The 27,843-nt window shown below is 38.7% G+C and overlaps 2 protein-coding genes across 12 annotated transcripts in view; both read left to right on the top strand.

The window, feature by feature from the left end:
• LOC135091485 (misshapen-like kinase 1) overlaps window positions 1-9,538 on the top strand; it is a 55,885-nt gene extending 46,347 nt beyond the window's left edge. For both annotated transcript variants that reach the window (XM_063989170.1, XM_063989169.1), the window contains one exon: window positions 2,008-9,538. In XM_063989170.1, coding sequence (XP_063845240.1) covers window positions 2,008-2,137 — 130 coding nt within the window. In that variant the 3' untranslated portion in view covers window positions 2,138-9,538. The remainder of the gene's footprint in view (window positions 1-2,007) is intronic.
• Window positions 9,539-10,567: 1,029 nt separating this feature from the next.
• Window positions 10,568-27,843, top strand: part of LOC135091482 (bromodomain-containing protein 1-like) — a 39,635-nt gene continuing 22,359 nt past the window's right edge. For 2 of the 10 annotated variants that reach the window (XM_063989155.1, XM_063989153.1), the window contains exons 1-11: window positions 10,568-11,258; window positions 15,417-15,617; window positions 16,479-16,645; window positions 17,275-17,706; window positions 18,207-18,361; window positions 18,898-19,075; window positions 19,183-19,314; window positions 21,014-21,202; window positions 21,497-21,623; window positions 22,095-22,234; window positions 24,303-24,451. In XM_063989155.1, coding sequence (XP_063845225.1) covers window positions 15,431-15,617; window positions 16,479-16,645; window positions 17,275-17,706; window positions 18,207-18,361; window positions 18,898-19,075; window positions 19,183-19,314; window positions 21,014-21,202; window positions 21,497-21,623; window positions 22,095-22,234; window positions 24,303-24,451 — 1,856 coding nt within the window. In that variant the 5' untranslated portion in view covers window positions 10,568-11,258; window positions 15,417-15,430. Of the gene's footprint in view, window positions 11,259-11,349; window positions 11,507-11,722; window positions 11,746-15,416; window positions 15,618-16,478; window positions 16,646-17,274; window positions 17,707-18,206; window positions 18,362-18,897; window positions 19,076-19,182; window positions 19,315-21,013; window positions 21,203-21,496; window positions 21,624-22,094; window positions 22,235-24,302; window positions 24,452-27,843 lie in introns of those variants that run through there. The other 8 variants (XM_063989160.1, XM_063989159.1, XM_063989157.1 and 5 more) reach the window with 7 other exon arrangements.

The raw sequence follows: 27,843 nt of genomic DNA, 5'->3' as shown, positions 1-27,843 counted from the left end.
AAAGAAGAAAGTCTTGTGCAGCGAGGCCGCGGGAGGAGAGGAGGCATGCAGTTAGCAAGATCAGAAGAGCAGTTAGCATGAAAATAGTGGTAGAAGACAGCTAGATATGCAACATTGCGGTGATGAGAAAGAGGCTGAAGACAGTTAGAAGAAAGTTGATGAAATGAAAAGCTTTTGATTCCACCCTGTCTAGAAGAGCAGTATGAGTGGAACCCCCCCAGACATGTGAAGCATACTCCATACATGGACGGATAAGGCCCTTGTACAGAGTTAGCAGCTGGGGGGTTGAGAAAAACTGGTGGAGACGTCTCAGAATGCCTAACTTCATAGAAGCTGTTTTAGCTAGAGATGAGATGTGAAGTTTCCAGTTCAGATTATACGTAAAGGACAGACCGAGGATGTTCAGTGTAGAAGGGGGGGACAGTTGAGTGTCATTGAAGAAGAGGGGATAGTTGTCTGGAAGGTTGTGTCGAGTTGATAGATGGAGGAATTGAGTTTTTGAGGCAGAACAATACCAAGTTTGCTCTGCCCCAATCAGAAATTTTAGAAAGATCAGAAGTCAAGCGTTCTGTGGCTTCCCTGCGTGAAATGTTTACCTCCTGAAGGGTTGGACGTCTATGAAAAGATGTGGAAAAGTGCAGGGTGGTATCATCAGCGTAGGAGTGGATAGGACAAGAATTTTGGTTTAGAAAATCATTAATGAATGATAAGAAGAGAGTGGGTGACAGGACAGAACCCTAAGGAACACCACTGTTAATAGATTTAGGAGAAGAGCAGTGACCGTCTACCAGAGCAGCAATAGAACGGTCAGAAAGGAAACTTGAGATGAAGTTACAGAGAGAAGGATAGAAGCCGTAGGAGGGTAGTTTGGAAATCAAAGCTTTGTGCCAGACTCTATCAAAAGCTTTTGATATGTCCAAGGCAACAGCAAATGTTTCACCAATATCTCTAAAAGAGGATGACCAAGACTCAGTAAGGAAAGCCAGAAGATCACCAGTAGAGCGGCCTTTACGGAAACCATACTGGTGATCAGATAGAAGGTTGTGAAGTGATAGATGTTTAAGAATCTTCCTGTTGAGGATAGATTCAAAAACTTTAGATAGGCAGGAAATTAAAGCAATAGGACGGTAGTTTGAGGGATTAGAACGGTCACCCTTTTTAGGAACAGGTTGAATGTAGGCAAACTTCCAGCAAAAAGGAAAGGTAGATGTTGACAGACAGAGCTGAAAGAGTTTGACTAGGCAAGGTGGAAGCACAGAGGCACAGTTTCGGAGAACAATAGGAGGGACCCCATTAGGTCCATAAGCCTTCCGAGGGTTTAGGCCAGCGAGGGCATGGAAAACATCATTGCGAAGAATTTTAATAGGTGGCATGAAGTAGTCAAAGGGCGGAGGAGAGGGAGGAACAAGCCCAGAATCGTCCAAGGTAGAGTTTTTAGCAAAGGTTTGAGCAAAGAGGTCAGCTTTAGAAATAGATGTGATAGCAGTGGTGCCATCTGGTTGAAATAGAGGAGGGAAAAAAGAAGAAGCAAAGTTATTGGAGATTGGACTCTGCCATCCTCCTATTGTTTGTATGTTTGTTTTATACAACCCCATCCTGATACCAGATCTGTGTTGAAGCTAAGAAACATCAAGCACACAAACATACAAGTAAAATTAGAAAAAAGAACCAAGCATATCTCATCATAATACATCGCTTCACACATCCAGAACTGAACTAAAACAGTTATTTTCCTCACACCAGACCCATGATGAAGGCAAAGGACATCAAGCACACTAACATACAAGTAAAGTTAAGAAAAGAACCAGCCACAACTCAGCATTAATAACTTGTATAACCTCACACATTCAGAAACACTTTAAAATATTTACTCTCCTGATACCAGGTTGTGTTGAAGCCAAGAAAGTTCAAACACTTCTAAAATCAAAAAAAGATAACAAGCACATATCATCTCACACCACCTCACACAACCAGAACTGAATTAAAACATTACCATCCTTTTGCCAGATCCGTGCTAAAGCCAAGGGACATCAAGCACCGCAACAAGCTCCGTGCAGCCTTCACCACACTGTCCACCCTGGAGGAGGCGCCGGGGCCCACAGGAGGCAGTCGCTACTGGACGGAGCCTTACCTCTAACACCTACCTCAGGCCTGCCGTTGGTGGGCTGTGCTTCCATGAGCCTTACCTGTGTGCTGAATGATAATTTTCCCATTGACCGTGATTGGAAAATTTGGCTTAGTGATGTCTAGTATAAGGCTCATTGTAGCTTAGCACGTAGCTCCATAGATTTGTTTTGTTCTCTCCACTATTGATTTAACATCCACAACTTTACCTTGATTCAGTATTTCTAGAGTTACGCTGTTTTGATTCTCTCATTCTGCTACATTCCACATTTGTTCCTGTTTGTTTTCTCCTGGAAGGTTTGTCATGTTTTGTGGTGTTGTGGCAGTGGCTTCATTGCCTCACTGTGCGCCACTGATGCGGCTTAGACCAGAAAATTGCATACCAGTCATTCACTCCATTCATGGTGAGTGGATGGCTGACTAGCTGAGAAGGAGAATGAACTCAACTAACTATCATGTGTCTTTTTTTTCAACTGTTTTATATTTATGGTATGAGGTGTTACTTTATTTATTATTTATCTCCAGTGGCCAGCGGTGGTTGACTGAGTTGATGTGAGTTCACTGGTGTGGTGTATGGGTTGATTTGGACTTGATCCAAGTTAACTGGTATGTTTTACAAGTTAGCTTTGATTTGAGGCAAGTTGACTGGTTGGTTTGGTTTGTGGGTTGACTTGACTGGAGGCAAGTTAACTGATGTGTTTTATGCGCTAACTTGATTTAGCATGAGTTAACTGATATATTTTGCAGGTTAACTCTGACATAAGGAGAGTTAACTGGTACATTTTGGGATCCTAGTTTAATGCATTACTGTTCCATTAATGCCTTTCTCCACTTAGCAAATCTATAATTCATATTTTAAATATTCTTTATGTATGTGTGTGTATAACGAGTGGAGTGTGGTGGGGAAAGAAAACAGAATGAAACAGAAGCACTTTATTACTGTAACATTTCAGCTGTTGTCTTCACACTCTCAAGAAGACAAGAGTTAAAACATTACAATAATGAAGTACATCTACTTTATTCTGTACTTCTCACCACCATGTTCCTCTTACTTATGCCTGTATGCTCTTAATGGATAATACTGTAAAAAGTTGCAGTTTGGTATTGGTATTTTTCAGAATCTTAATACACACTCCACTCTTGGTATGTTCTTGAATAGCTCTTGTTAGAAAGGATGTCAGATTTCAGCGACTTCAGCAACTTTCATTCACCAGACACTATGATAATTACTCTTTCCTTTAACTGTACATTTCTCTTTAAGACTGATTGCTTTTGAAATCTGTGACACAACTTTTGCCTATGATTGTAAATGTGCCACTGCAGTTTGTTTATTCCCAGCTATACTTGAGGTCTTCTTGCAAACTCTGAATCTTTAGTAGTGAGTTCACTGTTTGAATTTTAATGGCTTTACTAATCTGTTTTTAGACATCAGAAGTTGAAATTTATTAGTGAAGTATTGGTTATTAACTAGTGATTTAAACCTTTGAATTTAACTGATTTTACTGATTGGTTTCTTTTGCTTTCTCTTTATTATCATTTATTTCTGATTGTTTTCTCACTATTTGCCAAATGTTTTCTTATTTTTTTCTGTTCCTACTGTCTTCTAGTTTTCTTTTTTGTACATTTTGTTATTGTTTCTCACTTTATTCTTATTGTTTTTTTATTTTCTTGCTTTTCTATTTTTTGTTTCTTTTTTCGTATAATTTTCTATTATGTTTTTGTACTATTTTCTGGCTTTTTTAATGAAATCCATAGTAGCAAACACTGTATCTTGAAGCAGTGAGCTGGGAGGGGCAGGGCTTGTAAAAGGACCTCTGGGAATGTCAGGAAAGAAGCAGACTAGAGGAAGGGAAGGCTGGATTGGATTGTCTCTCCTTATTTCTTGTCATTCATTGCTGGTGAATATATTCATCTTTCCTTCTCATTTCTTGATCTTTATAGTTTAACTCAGTCTATATCTTGCACTATTGACTAAATACATTTTTCTCCTCTTTTATTGTGAATTATCTTCTTTTCTTCTTTTTTATCATTATTTAAGTAATCTCTTTCTCATCTTTTCATCTCTTTGTTATAAATAGTCTTTTCCTTTATTCTGATCCTTGTTATAAGTATGTAATCTCTTTTTCTCCATCTCACTAATTCTTATCCTTGGTTAACTAAGTATGTTGCTGGGAATAGTTATACTATTTAGTGGGAGGAAAGGAACAGACACAGCTGAAGTATCAAGCAATGTTTTCTTGAAAGTTTGACATGTGTTGAATTAAAATGATGATTCTTCCTCAAGATGCCACACGGACTCTGTGATGTCATTGCTGCATAGGATTCATAGTCAGATGTAATAAGAACTCCTTAATTTTTATTAGAAAAATTAAATTGGAGACAGCATTTTGAAAGATTTTGTTGGCACTGTTGGTGATAATAAGTGTCAGTGATTTATGTTCCGTTGGCATTGCAAGAGTTAAAGTTTGTGGATCTTCTGAGGATCCAAAGTTGGAAAGTTTTATTTGTAGTTCTTGGGGATGAGAATGGTGTAGTTTTAAAAAGTTTCATCAACAGTTTAGGTGATGACAATTGTTAATGATGAAGTTTTGAAGTTTTGTTGGTAGTATAGGTGTTGAGAAGTGCTGATCACGTCACGTTGGAAAGTTTTGTCTTTATGGTTGTTGAGAGGAGTGTGTATAAGTTCTGATAGATATTAATAGACAATTATAATTATGTACTGAGAGGATTCACAATTAGGAGAGGGAACAAGAGACTGAGATAAACCTTTGTTAGTGTTATACATCACTCACTGCTCTTTACTTTGATAATTTATATGCTCTCCTCAGTCTTTCATGATTTGATAACTTATATGCTCTTCACAATCTTTCATGGCTGTGGATGATTAAGCAAGATACAGAATCTCCCAAAGGTTCCCTCTCTCATGAAAACATCTTTGTGGTTTGCTAAGATGGAGATTGGCCAGGAAATAACAGATGAGGTACAGTAATGCTAACAGGATGATTTTTCAGTTCTCATATCATTCAGAACCAAAAAGTATCCCCAAAGAATGTATTTAGTGTTCTTACAGTAGGATGAAATATAGATGCCCTCCACTTCAGCCTTCAAGAGTGTCATCCATCTGACATTCTGTTGGGTATCAACTGGAACATCAGTATTTGGCACACAATATTATAGACAATTTTACAGAGTAAGAATATAATCACAGACAGGAAAAATTTGAATTACTCTATCATTTCTTTTGCTTTCAATGGTGTCTTTTGAAGTTGTATTGTAAACTTGATCCAGACCAAATTTATTAAGAATAATAGCTCTAAATAATTATATTGAACAGTAATAAACCCACAGATACTAGAAGATTTAAACTATAATAATTTTTTGCTTTCAGTGGTGTCTTTCCAAATTATCTTAAAAATTTACACAGCAATGTTTTGTAAAGCTAAAGAGATGTCATGCAAAGGTTAGCTCTAAAGGCATGAGTGGAAACATCTGTAGGTGAATATTTCATGGTGGAAGATGACATGTTATGGAAAGATGAATGAGGAATGTACTGTGTTGTCTATTGTTTGTATTGATGAGATTGTATTCTCAAACATTTCATCTTACCTTGACTACTGTCAACAGGCTCTTGTGGTAGTTACTGGTGTTCTCAAGGATGTTTTCATGATTCTTGTAATAGTTTAACCAAGATTCTGCATCATTTATAAGAAAAACACACACGAGAACCCAACCAATTATCACTGTGGCCTTTGTAAAATAGTCATTATGAGAGAGTGAATGTTTCAAAATATGGGCTCTGGATTCCATGAGGTGAAGGATTCAGTGTGTTTGTATTCATTGCTGGACTTCACAACACACACTGGAGGATGAAAGAAGTGGGGAAGATAAGGTCAGGACCACCATCACCACAGAAAGAGAAATCTTGAAGAGCTGCAGCTTGAATAAGAACAACAAAAGCCAAGAATGAAAGACTGTACTTGCTATTTTTGCTGATTATCTATGATCCTGACACACTTAAAAAGACTATTTTACATATTTCTTAATATTTTGTATGTTCTAAATTTTTTCATTTTTTTTATGTAAAGTTGCTAAATTTATATTTCTTAAAAGTCTGTTTGGATTTTTTTATGTGCTGTGAAATTATAGATAAAAATTCTCCAGCACAGGTTACTTATTTTTTTTTAGGAGCACCAATGTGATATTTGATGCCACACTGCCAATAATTTTTCTGTTATAATCTCTCAGTCCTCCATAATTTGACAAGTACATAGGAGACACATTGTATAAGAACAGATTGTGTCCTGTCAGTTGAGTTACAAAGGAAATGTGTGATGCAAGAACTGAATTGTACTGTACCATATTGCTTTATTAATTAATTTGGTTTATATTTAGCTTTATTTATCATTTTGTTACTTAAAGTTTTTGAGGCTTTCTATGTTGAGGCTATAAATTAATTCTATAAAGATTGATGCATGAATTGAAATATGTTGCATATATTAATAGGGTTTACATTTAACTTTATATATTTTGCTTTTACATGGATTTTGAGGTTATAGAATAATTGTAAAAAGTTCCTGCTACCTATCATCTAAAAAGGTAAGATTAAAAAAAGATTTATCATTAAAGATGAACAGAGAGACTTAATGCTAATAGGAAAAAAAATTGTTGAAAAATTTCACTGATTACAAGTTTTAGAAGGAAATACAAAATGAAAAGAAAAGGGATTGACAGAATCTAACATAAGTAAGCTCAGAAGGGAACCAAAAGTTTTCTGAGATTTCCCCAAACATTGGCCAATACCTTCCCTTGGCCCAGACAGTCAAGCGTGTTGTTGCTAGAGTCTGCTTCCTTCCTCCACCTGGGTTGTGGAGGTGGTCAAGGAGAGCTGCTCTAGTCACTGCAGGAACATGTCTCTGTTGTGTATATTCATGTGTGTGAACGTTATACTAACACTGACCTATGTTACACTTCCTTCCACACTTCTGGTGGTGATTACACTTGTCAGCTGGCCAGGGATAACAGTGCTTGGCAGTGTTTGGGGAGATGCTCCAGGGAATATTATAATAAGTAAAGTTTGATGATTGAATAAAAAGTAAATTATCATCGTGAATTTCTAGATGAATATTAAAATGTTTGATGAATGGTGGAAACTTGAACAATATTTGAAAAGGCTGCTTATACAAATATTATGATGATTTGATGAGTAACTAAGAATAAATTATAAATGTGAGTTACACAATGAATGCCAAATCATTTGGAATATATAAAATGGTCAATAACAAAATTGGTCATGTTCATACCACTATGATCTGATGTTATTTGCTTAGGATTTGATGTGTTCTCAAAATGTGTCAATATTTGAGATAATGGTAGGAATTAAAGAAGTGTTGGACCTGTTATGACAATGCATGATTTTGTTTTCTAATATAGTTTTTGCCTATGAACTTGTGTGCATAAAAAAATCAAGAAAACTTTAGGGACAATTTTTTCATCTTCATAACTAATGAAGTAAATTTAATTATTAATTTTCTTTCTTGTTTATGTGCTTCAAGAAGTTAGAAAATGAAAGAAAATGTCATTCATATTTTGGATTCATGACAGTGTGATAGCATCAGCTGCAGGAAGACAGACTAATATTCATAGTGTGTGTGTGTGTGTGTGTGTGTCAGGTAATTGCTGTGGTGGTGTGGTATCCTGACTGACCAAGTGATCTTGTTGTGTCTCCTTGGTATTGTTGAAGTTTCTGGTCAGTGTTGTGCTAATCTGGAGAACAGAAAATTTAGTGTTAATCTTTCCATCTAGTCAGGCCATAACCTTAGTAGTAACAGGTATTAGGAGTCAAGTCATCATGAGTCCATCAGGAGCTGCCTTGTGTTAGTTAACTGGGTTTTGCAGTCTCCTTACTTGTGTCCTTTGAGTCTGTCTTAAGTAAAGGAATGTACATGTCAGGGTTCAGATGACCAGGTGTGTATATTTTTCACTGAACTGTCTGTTGCCATGCCTTATCAAAAGTAACAGAAAACAAAAAAGATTCAGTGTAAGTCTTCTTTATGTTACAATTATCTAAGGCTGCAGAAACTCTAAATGAAAAGCTCATCTATTCCCCACTCCCTTAAAAGTAAGAAATGTTCTAATCCAATATTTCTGAGGTGTTTGCTGTCATACCTTACATAGGTACTAACATGGAAATGGAAAAGTGCAAGGTTAAGAAGCAGAAAAAAAAATAATAGAAAGTGTTCCAGTTGTATTAGTCACTTGAGTTCTACTTGTGTCTTGGTAGTTTCCTTTTATAGCAGTGAAAAAAAAAAGTCAGGAAGTGCTTGGCAGATTGTGCTTACCAAAGTTCTGTTAAAGTGATGTCAGACTCGAAATTAACAGAAAAAGTATGAAACATTGAACAGAAAGGTATTGCATATGGCTTAACATTTTTCTGTGAATTTGTCTGAGTTTAAAAGATTTTGGTGCCTCTGTGAGTTAGGGAGTGAATAAATAAGTGACAGAATTGAATTAATAAATCAATAAGTAATTGAGCACTTGAATTTGATCTTGGCACATAAGAGGTCCATGTGGCACAAGTGAATGAATGGGTGAGTGAATGAGAGGTACAAATAACACACTTTTACCACCTGTCGTGCATTGTGGCATTCATGTGTGGGCTTCTTGGGGACATTAGATTGAGTCCTCACCACTAGTCCACCTTCCATCCCACCTTCTTCCCTTCCCTTCCACCCTTCTCTTCTTCCTTCCCTACCAGATATCCTTCCAATCCACCATTACTATTTTTTTCTTCTCTCAATTATTGACACTTTTTCTTGTCTTTTTTCTATTTTCTTCATTCCTTTATACCCTTATCCTTCCCTTTCCTTTCTTTCTTTATTATATTTTCTTTCCTGATTTCCCTCTTCATCTTTTGTCCATTTCCTTCTCTTCCTGTTCCTCCCAATCCTATAATATCTTCTGTTTCCTTCATTTCTGTCATCAAATATCATCATCTTCCCTTTCAAATTTTCCCTTCTTTGCATCTTCTAGTCCCTTCCTTCCTTCCTTCCTTCCTTCCTTCCTTCCATCCATCCATCCCATTTTTTAAACCCTCAATCAAATTTTCCCTTCATTTAATTCTTGTAGACATCTTTTAGCCCCTCCTTCCTTTCTTCAGTGCTCAACCCTGTGTAGCTGTAGTGTGGTTGTGTTGAGGTGTAGATTATTTATATATATTTAAAATTATATTGGAAGGGCAGGAGGCAGGAGTTTCTTTGCCCTTCCCTTAGTCTCTCAACCTTAACACACTTCCTTCTGTATCAAACTGTATAGGTGTAATCTTGATAAGTGTAAATAACTATATCTGTAGACATTCTGCTAAGTAAATTTATCATATTATTGTATGTAACATTTAATAAAATATAAACATATCAAATGTCTTTCACTATATTACCTTTTTATTTCCTGTTTTATTTACCAACTTGTTTATTTATCATGTGTATTATCTTGGTTGTATATACTGTTTTGTAGTTCCAATCACATTGTCTTAATTATCTTGTATCCTTTTTATGTGTTTCCATTCTGATTACTTGTTTCTTTTATATTCCTCTTCTCTGTCTCTTTCACCCTCTCATCCTTCTTTTCTATACTTTCATTACCATTCTTGTCTTGCATTATTGTCTCCCTGTTTCTCCACCTCATCCTTTCCTTTAATGCTTCACATTATCCTTCCTTGTCTTGCACATTCTCTCCCTCTCTTCCTTCACTGTATTGTCATTCTCCTTGTTTCATATCATATTCATACCATCTCAGGATTTCTCTGTTTTGCTTATTTTACTTTCTTAATACACTGTCTTTCAAATATACTATTAAAACCCTCTAGTAGTAGTAGTAGTAGTAGTAGCAGTACTTTAATAGCATATTACGTGTGTGATTTTGAACTTTGCGAGTTAGCTAGCAAATATAAAGAGAGGGAGAGAGAAAAATCTTTATTCAGGAGAAAGTAGGCCGAGAGAAAGGGAATGTGAAGAGACAGGAGAAAAAAAAAGTAAATAACAGTCGCACAGAAAAGAGGAGGAAAAAAAGTTGTCAAGTAATGGGATGCTTTATTTATGAACTAAGAGAGAGAGAGAGAGAGAGAGAGAGAGAGACGCAGCTAGAGATAAATAAGAGGATGAGGAATATCGATGGGAGCAAAATATGAAAGCCACACAAAAATGTATATCTTTCATGTAAACTTTTACATAGTTGAATATTATTAAACTGCATGAGATAAATGATTAATCAAAACCCATGAAACTGTTAATATTTCAATTTTTTTCAGTTTTCATTTTGTCATTTACTCGATCAAAACTTTTTCCTCAAGATATATGTTTTTTTTTTCTATTATTTCCCAGATTCCATTCCGTCTTCCCCAGTTATTGCATACTCTTCTTCCGATTTCCACTCGCATGTGAATATGTGTCAACTTATTCTTCTCCAGTTTCAGTTTTCCTCCCTCAGTTCCGTTTTTCTCTTTCACCAGTTTCCATCGTCATCTCTAAGCTATCAGTTATCTTTCCCAGTTTCCATGTACTTAAAAATGTGTCCCTCTCCCAAGTTCCATGTCTCTTTCTTTCAGTTTTTATTTGTCTTCCCAAAGTTCCCGTTGTTTCTTCACAGTTTAATTTCTTCCACCCTCAGCCTCTGTTTATCCTTTCCAAGTTAGCGTTTCTCTTTTCCCAGCTTTTGTTTGTTCTCTTTCATTTTTTTAATGTGTTCCTCTCCCACTTTCCGTGGTTTTGCGTCCCAGTCCTTCCCGGTTTCCACACTCCATGACCTGCCTCTCTCCCAGTTTTCATGCTTGTCTCCCATACTCTGCCCTCCGAGTTTCCCTGGTTCTTTCTTTCCTAGATTCATTACTTCCTAACTTCCATTTATCCCCTCCACATTATCATTTCTCCCGACTTATGTTCATTCTGTTCCACTTTCAATCCATGTTTCCCTCTCCCAGTTTCCCTGTACGTGTCCCCTTCCCAGTCCTCCCCAGTTTCCACACTCCAATCCTCGCTGCTGAGAAAAGTTGTTTTGGCTCACAATGGTTGGCTCGGAGACCAGCTGGCAGAATCGATCCTTCCCTTGAAAACATCATTTATTTTACATCTAGCGATACCCAGGTTAGTGATAAATGACTGCATTACTTCTAGTGGGCATCTACTTCATCCATGACGCATTAAAGAGACTGGGAAATGTGGGGAAAAGGGATGAAATAAGGGTGTGAGTAGCGGCGGGTCGGGCGCTGGATGTCAGAGGGTGAGGCGCCGCTGGCCACTACGGGACGCGGGTCTAACTTTTATTAAAAACTTACTTTATTCACCCTTCAGGGCCGCTTTTCTCCTTGCAGTGAAGCCCAGAGAGGCGGAAGGTAAATTTTTAGTAGATTTGATAGTTATGAGTGACGAGGAGGATCAGGGAATGTGTAATTGTAAAAGTTAATGTAACGTGGCATCACTCGCCGCTTTCCTATTGAGATGATTTGAGGCTTTCGTGAATTAATGCAGACTGGCTTGCCTTGGGATAACTTATCTGTGGGCAGCACATGCGCAGGCAAAGGGGACATTTGTCTATTATCCTAGCCAGTCCCCGGAGTGGAGGAAAGCTTGGGTGAGTAGCAGGTGGTGGCGGTGGAAAAGTGCATTGTTGAGGGGAAGGGGAAGGGCTGGTTATGTTTTTTTCTCCCACACAGTAAGAGTCTAAGCACTAAACCATGACCCTTTACATTTAAGTCCTGAGGTGGGTGGCATTTTTTCCTCTTAATGTAAGCAGCTCTGTGCCATGGCTGAGGGAGTCTGTCTATCTACTGAAGGAGGCTTGGCTGGCATGTATTTTGAAGCTTTTTCCTTGATAGTCTAGCCTGCTGAGACACCTGAGGCATCAGCCAGCTAGTCGGTCCCACCAGTCATTCCTATTACTCTAACCTTCACTACAGCATTGCTATATGTAAAGTGTGCTAGGGGAACTGTGAAGATGCAAAATTAGTGTTCCAGTTATGGCATAAGTGTACTGGTTGACAATATATCCTGTTAAGTTATCCCAGTGTGTGAAAATGTTTAAAAATGCTGCTGAAGGAGTTACCAGCCCATCTCTTGTGAGTGTTGGTGCCTCAAAAGTGACAGGGCAGGGTTGAGATCCCTGACCAGTGTGGAATGTTTAGCTATATTCCTCTGAGCTGTTGTGCCCCAAGTCACCTGGAACAGTGTGAAAGTGTGTTTGTGGGTCATAATGTGAGGGAGAAATGAACAGCAGCTGACACATGAAAACTTTTTTTTACAGCACTGTCTGTCACATCACTTACACTCCATCATTTACACACACACACACACACACACACACACACACACACACACACACACACACACACACACACACACACACACACACACACACCTTGCAGTATCACTTAAATGTATATCACTTAAATCTTTTATTTCCAGCACTTTGTTCTTTACTTCTTGCTTTAAAGTCACACACACAATGTCTGTCACATCACTTACACACCATTTACACACACACACACACACACACACACACACACACACACACACACACACACACACACACACACACACACACACACACACACACACACACACACAAGGACAGCAAAAAACTAAGAAAAGGAAAGTGCTTGAGTAACATAAAGAAATATAGTTTCCCACTGAGAAATATAGAAGTTTGAAACAAGCTAAGTGAGGATGCAGTACTGGCAATGAATGTGCACAACTTTAAGGAAAAACTGAACAAGTGTAGATATGGAGATGGGACCACATGAGTGTAGCTCAGGCCCTGTAAATTACAACTAGGTAAACACACATAAACACACACACACACACACACACACACACACACACACACACACACACACACACACACACACACACACACACACACACACACACACACACACACACACACACACACACATGTAATCACCCTTGGTCTTCATAGTGCAGTTGTCTAGAGTGGTTATATTTCAAACATTTCAGTATCAAACAACTAACTTCACCGGTCACATCCCAATTTTTCTTGGTCTATGAAGAGCCTGTGATGTAAAGCAGTCTGTACATTAATTAATTTCTGCTTGCATAATAGACATGAAATTCACAGAACATATGAATATGCAAACATAAGAAATAAGGAAGCTGCAAGAAGCCTCCAGGCTTACATGTGGCAGTCCCTATATGAAATAAACCAACCTATTTCCACCTATCATGCCCATCCATAAACCCATCTAATCTTCTCTTAAAGCTTCGTTATGTCTTAGCACTAACAACATGATTACTGAGTCCGTTCCACTCATCTACCACTCTATATGGGAACCAATTTCTTCCTATCTCTTTCTTAAACCTAAATTTTTCAAGCTTGAACCCATTATTTCTTGTTCTATCCTGGTTACTGATCTAAGGATTTTGCTTTGATCCCCCTTGTTATAATCTTTATACCACTTAAAGACTTCTATCAGGTCCCCTCTTAACCTATGTCTCGGTAAAGAATGTAAATTTAACAGCTTCAATCTCACTTCATAAGGAATACTCCTCATCCCCTGTATCCTTTTAGTCATTCTCCTCTGTACTGATTGTAATAGACCTATATCTTTCCTGTATTGTGGTGACCGGAACTGCACAGCGTAGTTTAGATGGGGTCTGACCAGCGCCAAGTATAACTTTAATATTATTTCAGGCCTTCTATTTTTAACACCTCTAAAGATTAATCCAAATTTGCCCCGTTTCTGGCCTCAATGCATTACTTTCGTAGACGGAGTTCAGAGCTAACTATAACTCCAAAATCTTTCTTGTATCCCGTATCTGCCAGAGTTTCGTTGTTTATTGTGTATCTACTGTGTGGATTTCCTCTACCTACGCTAAGTACTTTGCATTTGTCGATATTAAACTGCATTTGCCATCTGTCTGTCCATTCATTCATCCAATCTAAATCTGCCTGCAAGGCAATGGCATCTGATTCTGACCTAATTAATCTGCCTATCTTTGTGTCATTCACAAATTTACTAACATCACTACTGATTCCACTATCCAAGTCATTAATATATATTGAAAACAACAATGGCCCTAATACTGATCCTTGTGGCACCCCACTAATTACGTGACCTTATCAAGCCTAACACCTTCCCATCTATTCCGTGTGCCCTAACCTTTCTCAGGAACCTCTGATAGGGTACCTTGTTAAAAGCTTTACTAAAGTCCAGATATAAAATGTCATAACTATCACCATTATCTACAGCCTCATACGCTTTACTGTAATTGTAAAAACAAGTTCGTCAGGCAAGACTTCCCCTTCGTGAAGCCATGCTGTGACTGATTTATCAAGTTATGTTTGTCTAAATGGTCCCTAATGTTCCTCACTGTTATTGACTCCAATATTTTACCTACAACTGAAGTTAAGCTGACAGGTCTATAATTAGATGCTAAAGTTTTATCACCTTTCTTAAAGCCTTTCTTAGCCTGCCTCCACATTACTGGTACCTCACCTGACTCAAGTGATTTCCTAAACACAGAAACTAACAGCTCACTAATAACCTCTTTGCATTCCTTAAGTACTCTGGGATATACTTCATCAGTTCCTGGTGTCTTGAACTTTTTTAGCTTATCTATCTCCTGTTCCACTATTTCCTTAGTTATGGAAATATCTGTCAGCTTCTCATTCTCATTTGCATATCCTGTATGTTTTCCTGGGTGAAGACAGTTAAAAAATACTTATTCAGAATTTTACTAATCTCCCCAGAACTAACCAGCTCCCCATCTGCTGCCTTTAATGGACCTATAGTATCCTTATTCTTCATCCTGTATACCTGATAAAATCCCTTGGGGTCCATCTTCACCTGGCTGGCTACCTTTAATTCATAATTACCCTTAGCTTTCCTTGTTAACCTCCTGACTGTTCAAAATTGTTATATTGTGGCCTTAAAACCTCTTCACCTGCCCTTAATCTCTTATATATACTTCTCTTCTGTCCTTTATAATGTACAGGACTTTGTGACAACTACTATGACAGTTGTATATGAGGTTTTCATAAAGTACAGTTGTAGTCAAATCGAGTAACCTGTTACACTTACTTCTACTGTGTTTAGCGTTTTCCCTTAATCTTAAATGCCCTGATCTTAGAATCTATCAGTTTTCAATTTTTTCAAGATGACTGTCAGCAAATCAGAGGACTTAGGAAAATGTTGAACACAGTAGAAATTAGTATGTTACATTACTTGACAGTTGTTCACAACTATATGTTGCATCTTAACACATCCTTCCATACCTCACCACCAGACACCACCACCGCCATGCCTCGGTTGGGACTTGGCTACGACATGGACCAGTTTTTGGACCACTGCCGTATGACCAAGCCACCCTACGAGTGTCCGCACGCCTCCTGTGGTAAGGTGTACCGCAGTCTGGCCGGCATCCAGCACCACATGACTACTTTTGACCACGAGAACCCTCCACCCAGTGTGGTCACTCCAAAATCTGGTGAGTTGTGGCTCTTGTGTGTGATGAGTATGGATGTTCTAATTTCTATTTTATCTGTATAATGTAAGTTTTCCAAGATCAGTTTTCACCTCATATGATTTATCTCATATAATTTTTTCTCGTATCAAATGAAGGTCATTTAGTTCTTTTCTTCTTTTTGATGGAATGACACTTTTCTACTCTATTATGATTCTTAGCAGTTTTTGGCAACCATTACAAGAAAAGTAGTACATGTCATAACGTGATTTTAGAAAGAATAACAATTTAGTTATTATTGTGTAGTTTCCAGTTCCCTTCTTTTTTACTTGGAAGTGTTTGGTTCTTCCTTGATGCACTGTACATATTAGGATCAGGAACCCCCCCAAAATGTTATATATTAGGAGCAAAAAAGAAAAAAATTAATTAAATGTGTGGTGTTAGTGTGTATGCTGTCCAGTTATCATGAAAGACTAATTATTTAATGCTGTCAGTGGTGTCTTTCAAAAATGTACTGGAAACTTACATAGGACCACTTTATTATTATTCTTCAAAATTGTACTGGAAACTTACATAGGACCACTTTATTATTATTCTTGAGAAGCTGTACCAGTCAAAAGGTGAGAAGACTTATCAGATACCAGTACAAACACATAAGTACCCTGATCTGTTCCTCATTCTCCACACTGCCAAGTAATTGCAGTAAATGCTTATCAGAATGTAATAGAGACAGACAGAATTTAGCAATGTGATACTCTTATTAATGGTTTGTCACATTGGTGCATGAAGACAGAATTTAGCAATGTGATACACATATTAATGGTGTGCCACATTGGTGCATGACTTCCTTCCCTTTGGTGACCTGATAAATTTGTGTCTGTGAAGCGCGCAAGAAGAACATGAAGCGACCCCCGTCCCCGCTGGCCAACCAGGAGCCAGAGCCACCCTCGGTGCCCTACTCCCATGACATGAAGACGGTTGAATTTGAGGTGGATGGCAAGCTGACCCGACTCTCTGTGTATGATCCCATAGAGATCTTGTCCAAGGTACATGTGAGTGTATTTTTCTATGTTTTGATACCTATATGCAATTTTAGAGTTAATATGATAATTATATGAGTATAAATAGAATGATTAGTTAATAATGTACATTTTCTCTGTAGGTGAAGTAATAATCTCATTTTATCAAGGATGATTAGATTCACAGTTCAAGAGATAACATATTCACTGTATTTAGGATTGTTGGAAATACAAATATCTTCCATGAACTTAATATGTGGATGTATAGGATTTAAATGAAATATGTTCATATGCTGTGATGTTGCCTACAAATGTAATGATTCTCTTAAACACTTATTACATAAGACTAATACTTGTACGCTTATATACATCATAAAAAATACTTTGTTTATATTATTCAGAATGAATCTAATCTATTGGGAAATATTAGATTTAAACTTTGTGTGTTTATGCCATGATGCGGCTTGTAAATACAATATTTTCTCAAACTGTATCATCAAAGAAAGTGAGTTTATGGTCCCTCAGATTTTTATTTTAAGATAATAGAGTAAAAAAAAAAAAAGAGAATGGAGAAATAGAGAAAATGTATGTTATGAAATATTTTGAAGCACACACAAACACATCAGCAGGACAACATAACCAGTGTGCCACCATACCCACAGGAAGACTATGAGGCCTCCATGCCCCCTGTGGTGGAAGAGCCGCCCCCTCAGGAACAGGCACGCACCCCCTCCATCAAGCCCCTCCCCAAGACACCCTCTGGAAAGACTCCCCCAGCAACCAAGACCCAGCCCACTAAAACCCAGCCAGCTAAAACACAACCAGCCAAAACACAACCAGCTAAAACTCAGCCTGCTAAAGCTCAGCCTGCCAAGACCCAACCCACAAAAGCCCCTACTAAGACCACTGCTGCCACCACCATCACCACCAGTACTACTACATCCTCCTCCACATCCTCCTTGTCTTCCTCCTCATCCTCCTCCATATCTTCCACCTCCTCCACTGCTTCTAACTCCTCCACCACCTCGTCCTCCTCATCCTCTGCTTCACCCAGCACTCCCCTCCCCAAGACTCCTGCACAGAAGACACCTAAGGTAGGTTAGGTGTTGTATTCATGTGTATGTGTGTGTGTATTTACCTATGATGGTGTGGGAAGTGAGATTGTACTATTGGTCCAGTCACTCTGCCTCATTTGGTTGATCATCACTTCTTTAAAACTGAATATTCTTTGCATTTACTTTAATCTATTGTGTGTGTGTGTGTGTGTGTGTGTGTGTGTGTGTGTGTATGTGTGTGTGTCAGTTATATTTTTAAATAAATGTAAAGAGTCTTCTATATGTTATTTAGTGATTTATTTGATTTTCTTGGTTGTAATGTGCTTATAGCTACTGAGACAGTCTAGTCTGTGCCAGTTTTTGTCTTGATATATAGTATATACATTCACTGGAATAGATTACCATATACATAAGGAAATGTGTGCACTAACACACACACACACACACACACACACACCAGTACAGCACAACACACTAGACTGGAAGAGGTCCTCATGGCAGCTTCTCACAGCCCCTCCCTCCTTTCTTCCCTCCCTCAGGCTAGAGCCAGTGACAAGGATCGAGGTGTGGACGTGCAGCGCTACACTATAGAGGAGAAAAAGACCAACAAGCTCCCTGAGGCGTCCTTCAGGATCATCGAAGACTATTATAAGAGTCTCCCTGATGCACCGCCACAACCCTCCAACTATCACAGGTTTGTAGTGGCGGCAATGGTAACCATACTGATGTTTTTGGGTGTCTGTCTGTTCTTGCTATTGTGTGGATTGTCTGTCACCTCTCCTTTTTGGCTACTGGGTGGAGGATGTAAGGGTTGAGGTGGCTGATAAGGATGGGAGACTCGGGCAGGTTGCATCCTGGGCCACAGATATGTGGTGGGGATGGTATAGGGTGGCAGAGTCCCTGTGCTAAGGGACACATCCACCCTCATGCCTCACACCCATCTTGCACACCCACTCCACTCATGATCCAGCTTCATCAAAGTTCTCTGATAAATGTGAATTCACTGCTCTTCATTCAGTGTCCAGATATTGTTTATAATTTGTCTAATTTTGTTTCACTTCCACTTGAAGGATGGAGGTGGGTAGATACGGGGTTGGGTGACATACAGACCTGTGGCTGCTCTGAGAAGAGCCGGCACACACATCTTGACCCTTTGGAGGTCAGGAGATGTGTATGTAAATAAGAATTATGACAGTGCAAAGTGAATCAGTTTTTCCTGTCCCACTTTAGGTTCATTGAGAAGAGCCTGGAGGAGCTGGATGAGGAGGTGGAGTACGACATGGATGAGGAAGACCGTGCGTGGCTGCAGCTCATGAATGAGAAGCGGTCTGTAGATGGACTCCCAGCGGTGGAGATGGAGAACTTTGAGCTGCTTATGGACCGGCTGGAGAAGGAGTCGTTCTTCCAGGTGCTGATGAGGGAAATCTTGCATAATCTGTAGTATTCTTTGCTCATCCAGTCTACCTACTGTGTCTGAATTGGTGATGATGATAATGGTATAATTATGTACGGCAGGCGCAGTGTTCGGGACGTGACTCTGGTGTGCCGATTGACGAAGATGCCGTGTGCTGCATATGTATGGACGGCGAGTGTCAGAACAGCAATGTGATCCTCTTCTGTGATATGTGCAACCTGGCTGTGCATCAGGTGAGGACAAGTGCAGACCTAGTTGTATTTAAACAGGACTGATTAAAGCTTGTAATATGTTACCTTTTGATACCAAATTACCACTTTTGAGTGTGCAATTTGTATACACCACTTCCCCTCGGTATGAACTGATAATGGGCTTTTGCACACCAAACAGAAACTTATTAACCTTTCCTTAGTTCTGTTATTATTTTATCAATGAAACCCTTATCTCCAGCAATTGCTTACAAATATTTCATTTCCTCAACCTATATTCATTGATCAAAATAAAAGAATACAGTGAAGTTGTCATTACCAAATGATAGGCACCAATCTCATGCCTGTTTCCATTAACACTGACAATTGATTAACCCCTAAACAGTGGGGTGTATTGTAACTTGAAAGTTTCCACGTATGGGGTAAAATAGTTTTCAATATGAGAGGATATTACATGTTTACTTATTCTTGCATGATATTTTTAGTAATAGAGATAATGAAAATAAACTTGTATTTTCTATATGTAAGCTAAAGCAAAATCCATGGTCAGAAAACAAAGAAAAGATTTTTGGGCATGGTGATGTGCCGTGCTGCAGGAAGGCTCCATGTGGCAGGGAGATGTTCCTGGTGAAGAGAGGTTTATTTATATTGCTTTTGCTGTTGTAGCCACATACATACAAGTTGCCCTTCTAACACATGTTTTCCTTGAAATGAAGTTCTTCCTGTTTTTTTGAAATGGCTACTATTCCAAACATTGGTCTCTCTCTCTCTCTCTCTCTCTCTCTCTCTCTCTCTCTCTCTCTCTCTCTCTCTCTCTCTCTCTCTCTCTCTCTCTCTCTCTCTCTCTCTCTCTCTCTCTCTCTCTCATTTTCTTCCCATCATTAATCACTTTTCTTCTCCCCCCTCCCTTCCCTCCCTTCTGTTCCATCCCTCCATACCATGGTCTCCCTCCCTCCCCTCACAAGTACATGAAATATGAGAATAAAAAAAAAAATAGTAAATAATAAAGAAGTAAAGAATTCTAGACAATCTCTCTCTGTCTGTCTGTTTGTCTGTCTGCTTCATTGGTGTGCCAACCCCAACTGACCCCTCATGTTACTGTTCCCCTCATCTGTCTTTCTTGTCTTTTTCCCTCTGACCTCCTTCTTGAACCATTTCCCATATTTACAGTAAGAAAAATGATGAGAGAGAGAGAGAGAGAGAGAGAGAGAGAGAGAGAGAGAGAGAGAGAGAGAGAGAGAGAGAGAGAGAGTAATAAATAATAATAATAATAATAATAATAATAATGATAATAATAATAATAATAATAATGATAATAATAATCATGCTCACACACACAAAGTTCTCGAATTTGCTGTACAGTGGCATTTCTGGCCAAAAAGCACATAGAAAGCACTCGTTCCATCCAGCGCATCACAAGTTGCCAGATACCTCCTCCATAGCTCCATAAATCATGATTGAGGCCTCTATCTCGGGAGAGAATCACTCTTCTTCCTAGCGATTTAGTTGCCACATATCTCCAGAACATCTGAGAGGAAAATGAGATGTCTAAATTCAAAAGTCCAGGTGCAAATAATCATGCCATAAGAGATTATCACTGCTGTGAGCAAGCTGCTGGATTGCACCCAAATAGGTGATCACTGCTGTTTAGGGGTTAAAGATCAAATCTGCAATGGACTTCTATGAATATTCCCTTTAATATCACCCTTGCCATCCACTCCAGGAGTGCTACGGAGTGCCATACATCCCTGAGGGCCAGTGGCTGTGTCGCCGGTGCCTGCAGTCTCCCTCTCGAGCTGTGGACTGTGCCCTGTGTCCCAATAAAGGAGGCGCCTTCAAGCAGACTGATGACAGTCGCTGGGCCCATGTTGTTTGTGCCATGTGGATACCTGAAGTGTGCTTTGCTAACACTGTGAGTCACCCAATATGTTATGTGTGCTGCTCTGTGTGTGTGTGTGTGTGTACAGGATTGAATCAAGTTCATAATGTCCTGTTTTATTAATATTAAAATGTTGTGTTTTCTTTATAATATACTCTGCATATACACCATTCTCTTTACTAAAGCATATTGTTCATTTTTTAGAAACTACTTCTATACGTCTATAACTCTTGTTTTGTCTCTTTGTGGGTATTTGTGTGTTTACAGGATTTCAGTTAAACTGATGTCTTGATAGTGATGGCTCAACTAACTCTTGCATGTGTCCAGGTCTTCCTGGAGCCCATTGACAGCATTGGTAACATTCCCTCGGCCCGCTGGAAATTGACTTGCTACATCTGCAAGCAGCGTGGAGTGGGTGCCTGCATCCAGTGCAACAAGGTCAACTGCTACACTGGTGAGTGTAGAGGAAGAAACGGTATTCTTACTTGTACAGATCAATGCTCAGGAAAGAGACAAAAAATTCAAAGTGCAAAGAATATGAAAAAAAAAATAAATAATAATAATAATTAATTAATGATGATAAATAATACTAATAAAAAAGCTTGCCTATCTCTTGCCTTTGAAGAAATAAAATGTTCTTGCAGAGCTGTTTTCAGGCTGCCAGCAGGATAAAGGGCTAATGTTTGTATTCCTGCTATTTTTTTCTCATCAATTGTCTTTATATATTTTTCAGTTATTTTTCTTCATCTCATCTTGAAAGTCAAAAATTTATCTTTTTGTTAGTCATGGAATTTCTTTTTTAGCACCAGCCATTGGAAATTCTTGTAAACAGACTCAAGTATTTTGCTTTATTTTGGAAATATTCTGCTCTAGTGCTGCTGATCAACATCATTCTGTGTTACTTACTTCTGTGGCATCCTTACAGCCTTCCATGTGACGTGTGCCCAGCAGGCCGGCTTGCACATGAAGATTGATGCCATGAGGGAAACCAATGTCAATGGAACCTCAGTCACAGTGCGGAAAGCTGCTTATTGTGACATGCACACACCAGCTGACTCGGATGCGGTATGTAATGGGGTGCTGTGTGTGTGTGTGTGTGTTTGTATGTGTGTGTGTGTGTGTGTGTGTGTGTGTGTGTGTGTGTGTGTGGAGGAGAGACATTGCTGCATGGGGAGGTTTACTGTTTCCAGACTTGCATTCTTAAGCTTTCATTGTCATATTATCTCAGCAACTTTGCTTTAATGGTAGTAAAACTCTTGTACTGTTGCTCCTGCTGTTCTTCCATGCACTTTACAGGAGGCTGGTGAATTCTGTCTTATTTTGTCTCCTCTTTTTCTTTTCTCTCATTAACCAAAGACTGGAAGTGCTTTTCAATAGGTACCCTCTTTTTGTTTGTGTGGGTGTATATGTGTGAATGAAATTTTCCATAACTTAAAAGGAAGATTTGGCAGACTGAAGTGTTAGTGGAAAGTGTTAATCTTTCACTGTTTAATTTATTTTTGTTAACAAGAATGGAACACAATTAACAGGCAGTAATAACAATGCTGAGTGTGGTGGGGTGGTAGGGTGTAATGCTATGCCTTTGTTGGGGGAGGTTCGGAACACCTTACTCCCTTGCTTTCTGTCAGTAACACTTGCTGTGCTCAGCAACACCTGAACACATGCTGGCCACTGAGGAGACGCTACACTTTGCTCATGTTGTCTTTGCACTGAACCTTTTATCATCAGCATGTCCATTAACTGTCACTGTCTGTAAGCTGAAATGATATTTACACTCAGTTTTGTACAATGCCACACCATATCCAGTTTAATGAAGGAATTACTGCTTCAATCATTGACTAAATTATTATACTAAATCTTTAGTTCAGTACTTTTAATGATTATCAGAATGAATTCATGATTAATGCAGTATTAACATTATTGATGAAACATTGCGATGGTGTGGCTGTGATATAATCCTGTAACTGTAGTTGTGTTTTGCTGAATTTGGCGTGTTACTGAAGCAACTCAAGGCTGGACGAGGCGCTGCCCAGCCTCCACCTCACCAGTGACCGCCGCTGACAGACTCAAGTGCTAGACTGTTATGTTAGATCACACCTCAAAAAAAATAATGATTAGTAAATGAAAATGAATAAGGGAAAAATAATTACAAATGCTCTTTACTTGGGGAAGCAAAAAGTAAATAATTTAAGAAATCATTGTCCTTTCTCTGCATCATATCTTTGTAAAAAGTTAAAAAAATGGAAGCTCAGTTGGTCTGCCTCAAATAAAAGAAAAGTTTTACTGGTTATTACAAGATCTTTAGGTATAATTTTTGTCTGAGGGAAGATTGTACAGAAACTATTTTTCCAGTAATTTTTAGTATGTATACATGGCAATCCTGATTAACCAACACTTTAATTGTAGATCACTTTTATATGTACTGGACCAGAGTATCAGCAGGACTAAAGCAAAGTAAACAGCAGCAGATAGTGATGAGTGAAGGCTGTAAGGCATCTTCACTTTGTAATACACCTGTAACATATGTCATTGATTGTGAGAATACCTGAGTGTGTGCCATATGTCGGGAGCAGAGGTGTTTTCATTCCCCAGTGTATGTGTGTGTGTGTGTGTGAGAAAGAGACAGTCATTCCCTACTACACACACACACACACACACACACACACACACACACACACACACACACACACACACACACACACACACACACACACACACACACACACACACACACACATTAAAAGAAAGAAAAAAAAGCCAGAGCTGTGTTTTACATGATTTATATTTGTAGGCCACACTTACCTGAAAGTCCACTGGTACTCACTCTGCTGTCTGTCTGTATGTCTGTCTGTCTGTCTGTCTCTGTTTATCTAGATCCTGTGTTGCAGTTAATGCCATTCTCATCTGTTGGTTAATTGAGGTTCCACTGTATATTACATAATTAAGAAATCAAAGTAATTTAAGAGTCTAAATTATAATAACAGTAATTGGAGTATACTTGTGGAAATATTGGCTATAAAAACTCTAGTCTAGCATTTACAGTCAAGCACATTATGGTGGTGACAGTGCTTGCCTTTGCTTTTGCTGTGTTGAACCTTTGGTGTTGAAGGGCCAGTCTGTCTTCACTTTGCAGCGTCCCCAGCTTGACGAGATCATGGACTCAGCGAAGAAGGCGGCGGCCAAGGCAGCATCCAGGCAGAAGATGAAGAAGGCACGCAAGATCCTGGCCGAGAAGCGTTCAGCAGCGCCCATTGTGTCTGTGCCAACTATACCAGCTGACCGGTAAGTGTGCAGTGATTGGGTGCTGGAGAGGTCAGGGTAATGATCCAGTGGTGTGTTCATAGTGGCAAGGGAAGGGCCATAGATAAGAGGTGGAGGGAAGGAGCCTTTCCAGAGAGGGGGAGGAGTGTTAGTGATCAGATGAGGGAATCTAGTGTCTTGTCTCAGCTTTTTAAGTTATGAAGTTCATGTGAGACTTTTATATGTATACAAACATCACTCACACTCTTAGTCCTGTTGGTTCTTGGGGCTTATTGGATTAAAAGTATAAATAATGTATGTATGAGCGTATGGTGCTTTGGCTGGGCCATCCCATGTGGAATCACTGGCCTGGTACATAGATAGATAGACAGAAAGATATTTTTATAATGGTTAGATGTATTCTGTTTAATTATGTATATATTTACCAACTGTCATAGGGGAACACATCCTGGTCACCCATTTCATGGGTGGACTAAAAAAATATAGCCACCACATTTACTACATGTTGTTTAAGGTAACTGAAAGGCAAGGAGGTTGGGGGATGAGGTTCAATCTTCGTATTTTATTTCTATGAGACGATGTCTTGGCTGCATCCTAAATCCTCACAGAAATCACCACACACCCACCACAGCTGTTGCCCAAGTCCTCAGCACAGCCACCTCTTTGAGTAGGATTCCTCACTCATTTCTGTTTGTTGCCCATTTATTGCTAAGGTTATCTAGAATAAGAGAGGGTTGGATTAGGCATTTGTCTTGCAGTGAAATCATAGAGACTGATAATGATGGTGTTGTGTTATGTTGTGTTACATGAACCATTAAAAGACCAATGAGTTATATGAAATTATATTACAGCTAAAGGTAAGTTACAACACCAATATTTGTATTTACTACCATGAGTTTATTCCCTCAGTGTTGTTGGTGTCTTGGTAAATATGAATAATTGACTTAAGGGAACTCACAGGAACAGGGACTGGAGGGGTAAGGAAATGGTTCACTAACCCAGAAGCTTGTGGTGTAACCTATAATGGTGAAGAGCTTTAGGGGTGGGTGATGGTGAAAAATGATGGTGGGTGGTGGAGGGTGGTGGAGTGGTGAAGGAGGAGCTGAGTGATAATGGTGTTGATGGTGGGTGGAGGTAAGTGATGTGATGTGGTGAAGGAAAAGGTGGTGGTGATGATGAGGAAAGTGTTTATTGATGGTGAAGGCTGATGGTGGATGGAAAGGGAAATGATGGTGGTAGTGATGGGTGGAGAAGGCAGGTACTTAAGAATACTTAAGGATCCTTGCCACTTTTCACAGCTCTCAGCTGGACAATGGTGGTGACTGGGGGTGTGAGTCTTGGGTCTTTCTATCACCCACACCTTGGTCAGCTGCATCACATTTTTGTTCCATAGTGACTAATTGTTTATTGGTTAATGATGGTTAGCTTCCTTTGCTTCATAAATGGGAAATGGCTGAATCTGTGCTGAATTATTTGGCTTCACTACCAAGCAGTAATAAGCTTTATGTATTCATTTGTATCTTGTAAGAACAACCTTCCTAACTCCTCATAAGAAGTATGTGTGTGTGTGTGTGTGAGAGAGAGAGAGAGAGAGAGAGAGAGAGAGAGAGAGAGAGAGAGAGAGAGAGAGAGAGAGAGAGAAAGGGGAGCTGCTGCTCTCTCTCTTTTAACCTGTACAGTATTTAGTATGCATATATATATATATATATATATATATATATATATATATATATATATATATATATATATATATATATATATATATATATCTCAGGGAAGTGTTTAGAATGTATATATACGATTTTGTTTTTGAGCCATATCACGGCCTTCAGTTTTGTTTGTATATATAAGACTTGTCACTAACAGTAACAAAGAATATTTTGACAAGTCAGGAATGAATGTTTTCATATACATATCTATCTTATGGGCTCTTGAGTTATTATGGACTGAGTAGTTCTGTAGGAACCGAGACATATTTGGGGATTATTTTGTTTTTTCGATATCTATGTCAACATGCATATAATATAACTCACCCCAGCTATTTACTCTTTAAAGGGGCTTTATCTGTTCATGTATGGAGTATGTTTCACATATCTTGAGGAGGTTCCACTCGTACCATTCTTTTAGACAGGGTGGAATCAAAAGCTTTTCATCTCATCAACTCCTCTCCTCTAACTGACTGTCTTCAGCCTCTTTCTCATTGCCACAATGTTACATCTCAAGCTATCTTCTATCACTGTTTTCATGCTAACTGCTCTTCTGATATTGCTAACTGCATGCCTCCCTTCCTTCCACAGTCTCGCTGCACAAGACTTTCTTCTCTCTCTCATCCCCATTTTGTCCACCTCTTTAATGAAGATGTTAACCAGTATTCTCAATCTTTCATCTCTTTCTCTGGTAAACTAGAATTCCCTGCTTGCTTCTGTATTTCCACCTTCCTCTGACTTGAATTCCTTCAAAAGGGAGGTTTCAAGACACTTATCCTTGAATTTTTCACTACCACTTCGGGCCCTGTTCGGGGACCAGCATCTCAGTGGCCTTTTTTTTATTATTATTTATTTATTTTTTTTATTGTATTTTTGTTGCCCTTGGCCAGTGTCCCTCCTACATAAAAAAAAAAAAAAAAAAAAAAGAAATTGAAAGCTATGGTATTGGAGAGGGATAAAGATTTTGGTTATAAATGTTAAGGATTTGGCTACACAGGGTGGGCTGCTGTTTCCCAAAAAGTCATCACATTTAAAAGTAAGTTACTTTCTCCTAAGAAATTACTTCACAAACCTATAATCAGTAAGGCATAAGAAATAGAAGATAAGATTTCAGAGTAATCGGAAAAGAAAACAAAGTTGTAAAATTCATAGTATGTTCTATTCTTTGAGAACTGCAGGTGTAGTAGCCATGGCCTTGAGACGTGGGCTGTTGCCAGATTCACATCTGACTATTTTCTTGAATGTACAATTCTTGTTTATTTATACGTACTTGTAATGTAAAGAAGTACTTCTTTATTACGCACACTATAGGGTTGTGGAATATGTAAAGGTGAGAATAAAAACTTAAAAAGATAATAATAAAATAAAATTCCACATCCCTAGTCTGATATTGTGAACTCTGAGAAGGGAAAAATCCAAGAATCAAAATTGTGTGGTAGCCACACTTCCATTTATAGTATGGGAATAATATATATATGAAACGATTTGTTATTTTTTGTCATTTTACGGGGTAAATAAAGAACATACGAAAAAAAATGCAACCTGACAAGACCCCTATTTCTGACAAAGCACAGCACTGTATGAGTTAAGTTACAGGAAGCCTTATTAATGTGTAGAAAGACTGCCGTAGTTTCTGTCATAATGAAGTACTAGATAATGATACAGTTAGTATGCAGAATGGAAAGATGAGGTTCAGGGACAGGTGAA

This window comes from Scylla paramamosain, chromosome 37, assembly GCF_035594125.1.
Source record: "Scylla paramamosain isolate STU-SP2022 chromosome 37, ASM3559412v1, whole genome shotgun sequence".
In the NCBI taxonomy this organism is placed as follows: Eukaryota; Metazoa; Arthropoda; class Malacostraca; order Decapoda; family Portunidae; genus Scylla; species Scylla paramamosain.
This window is presented reverse-complemented; position numbering and strand designations above follow the sequence as displayed.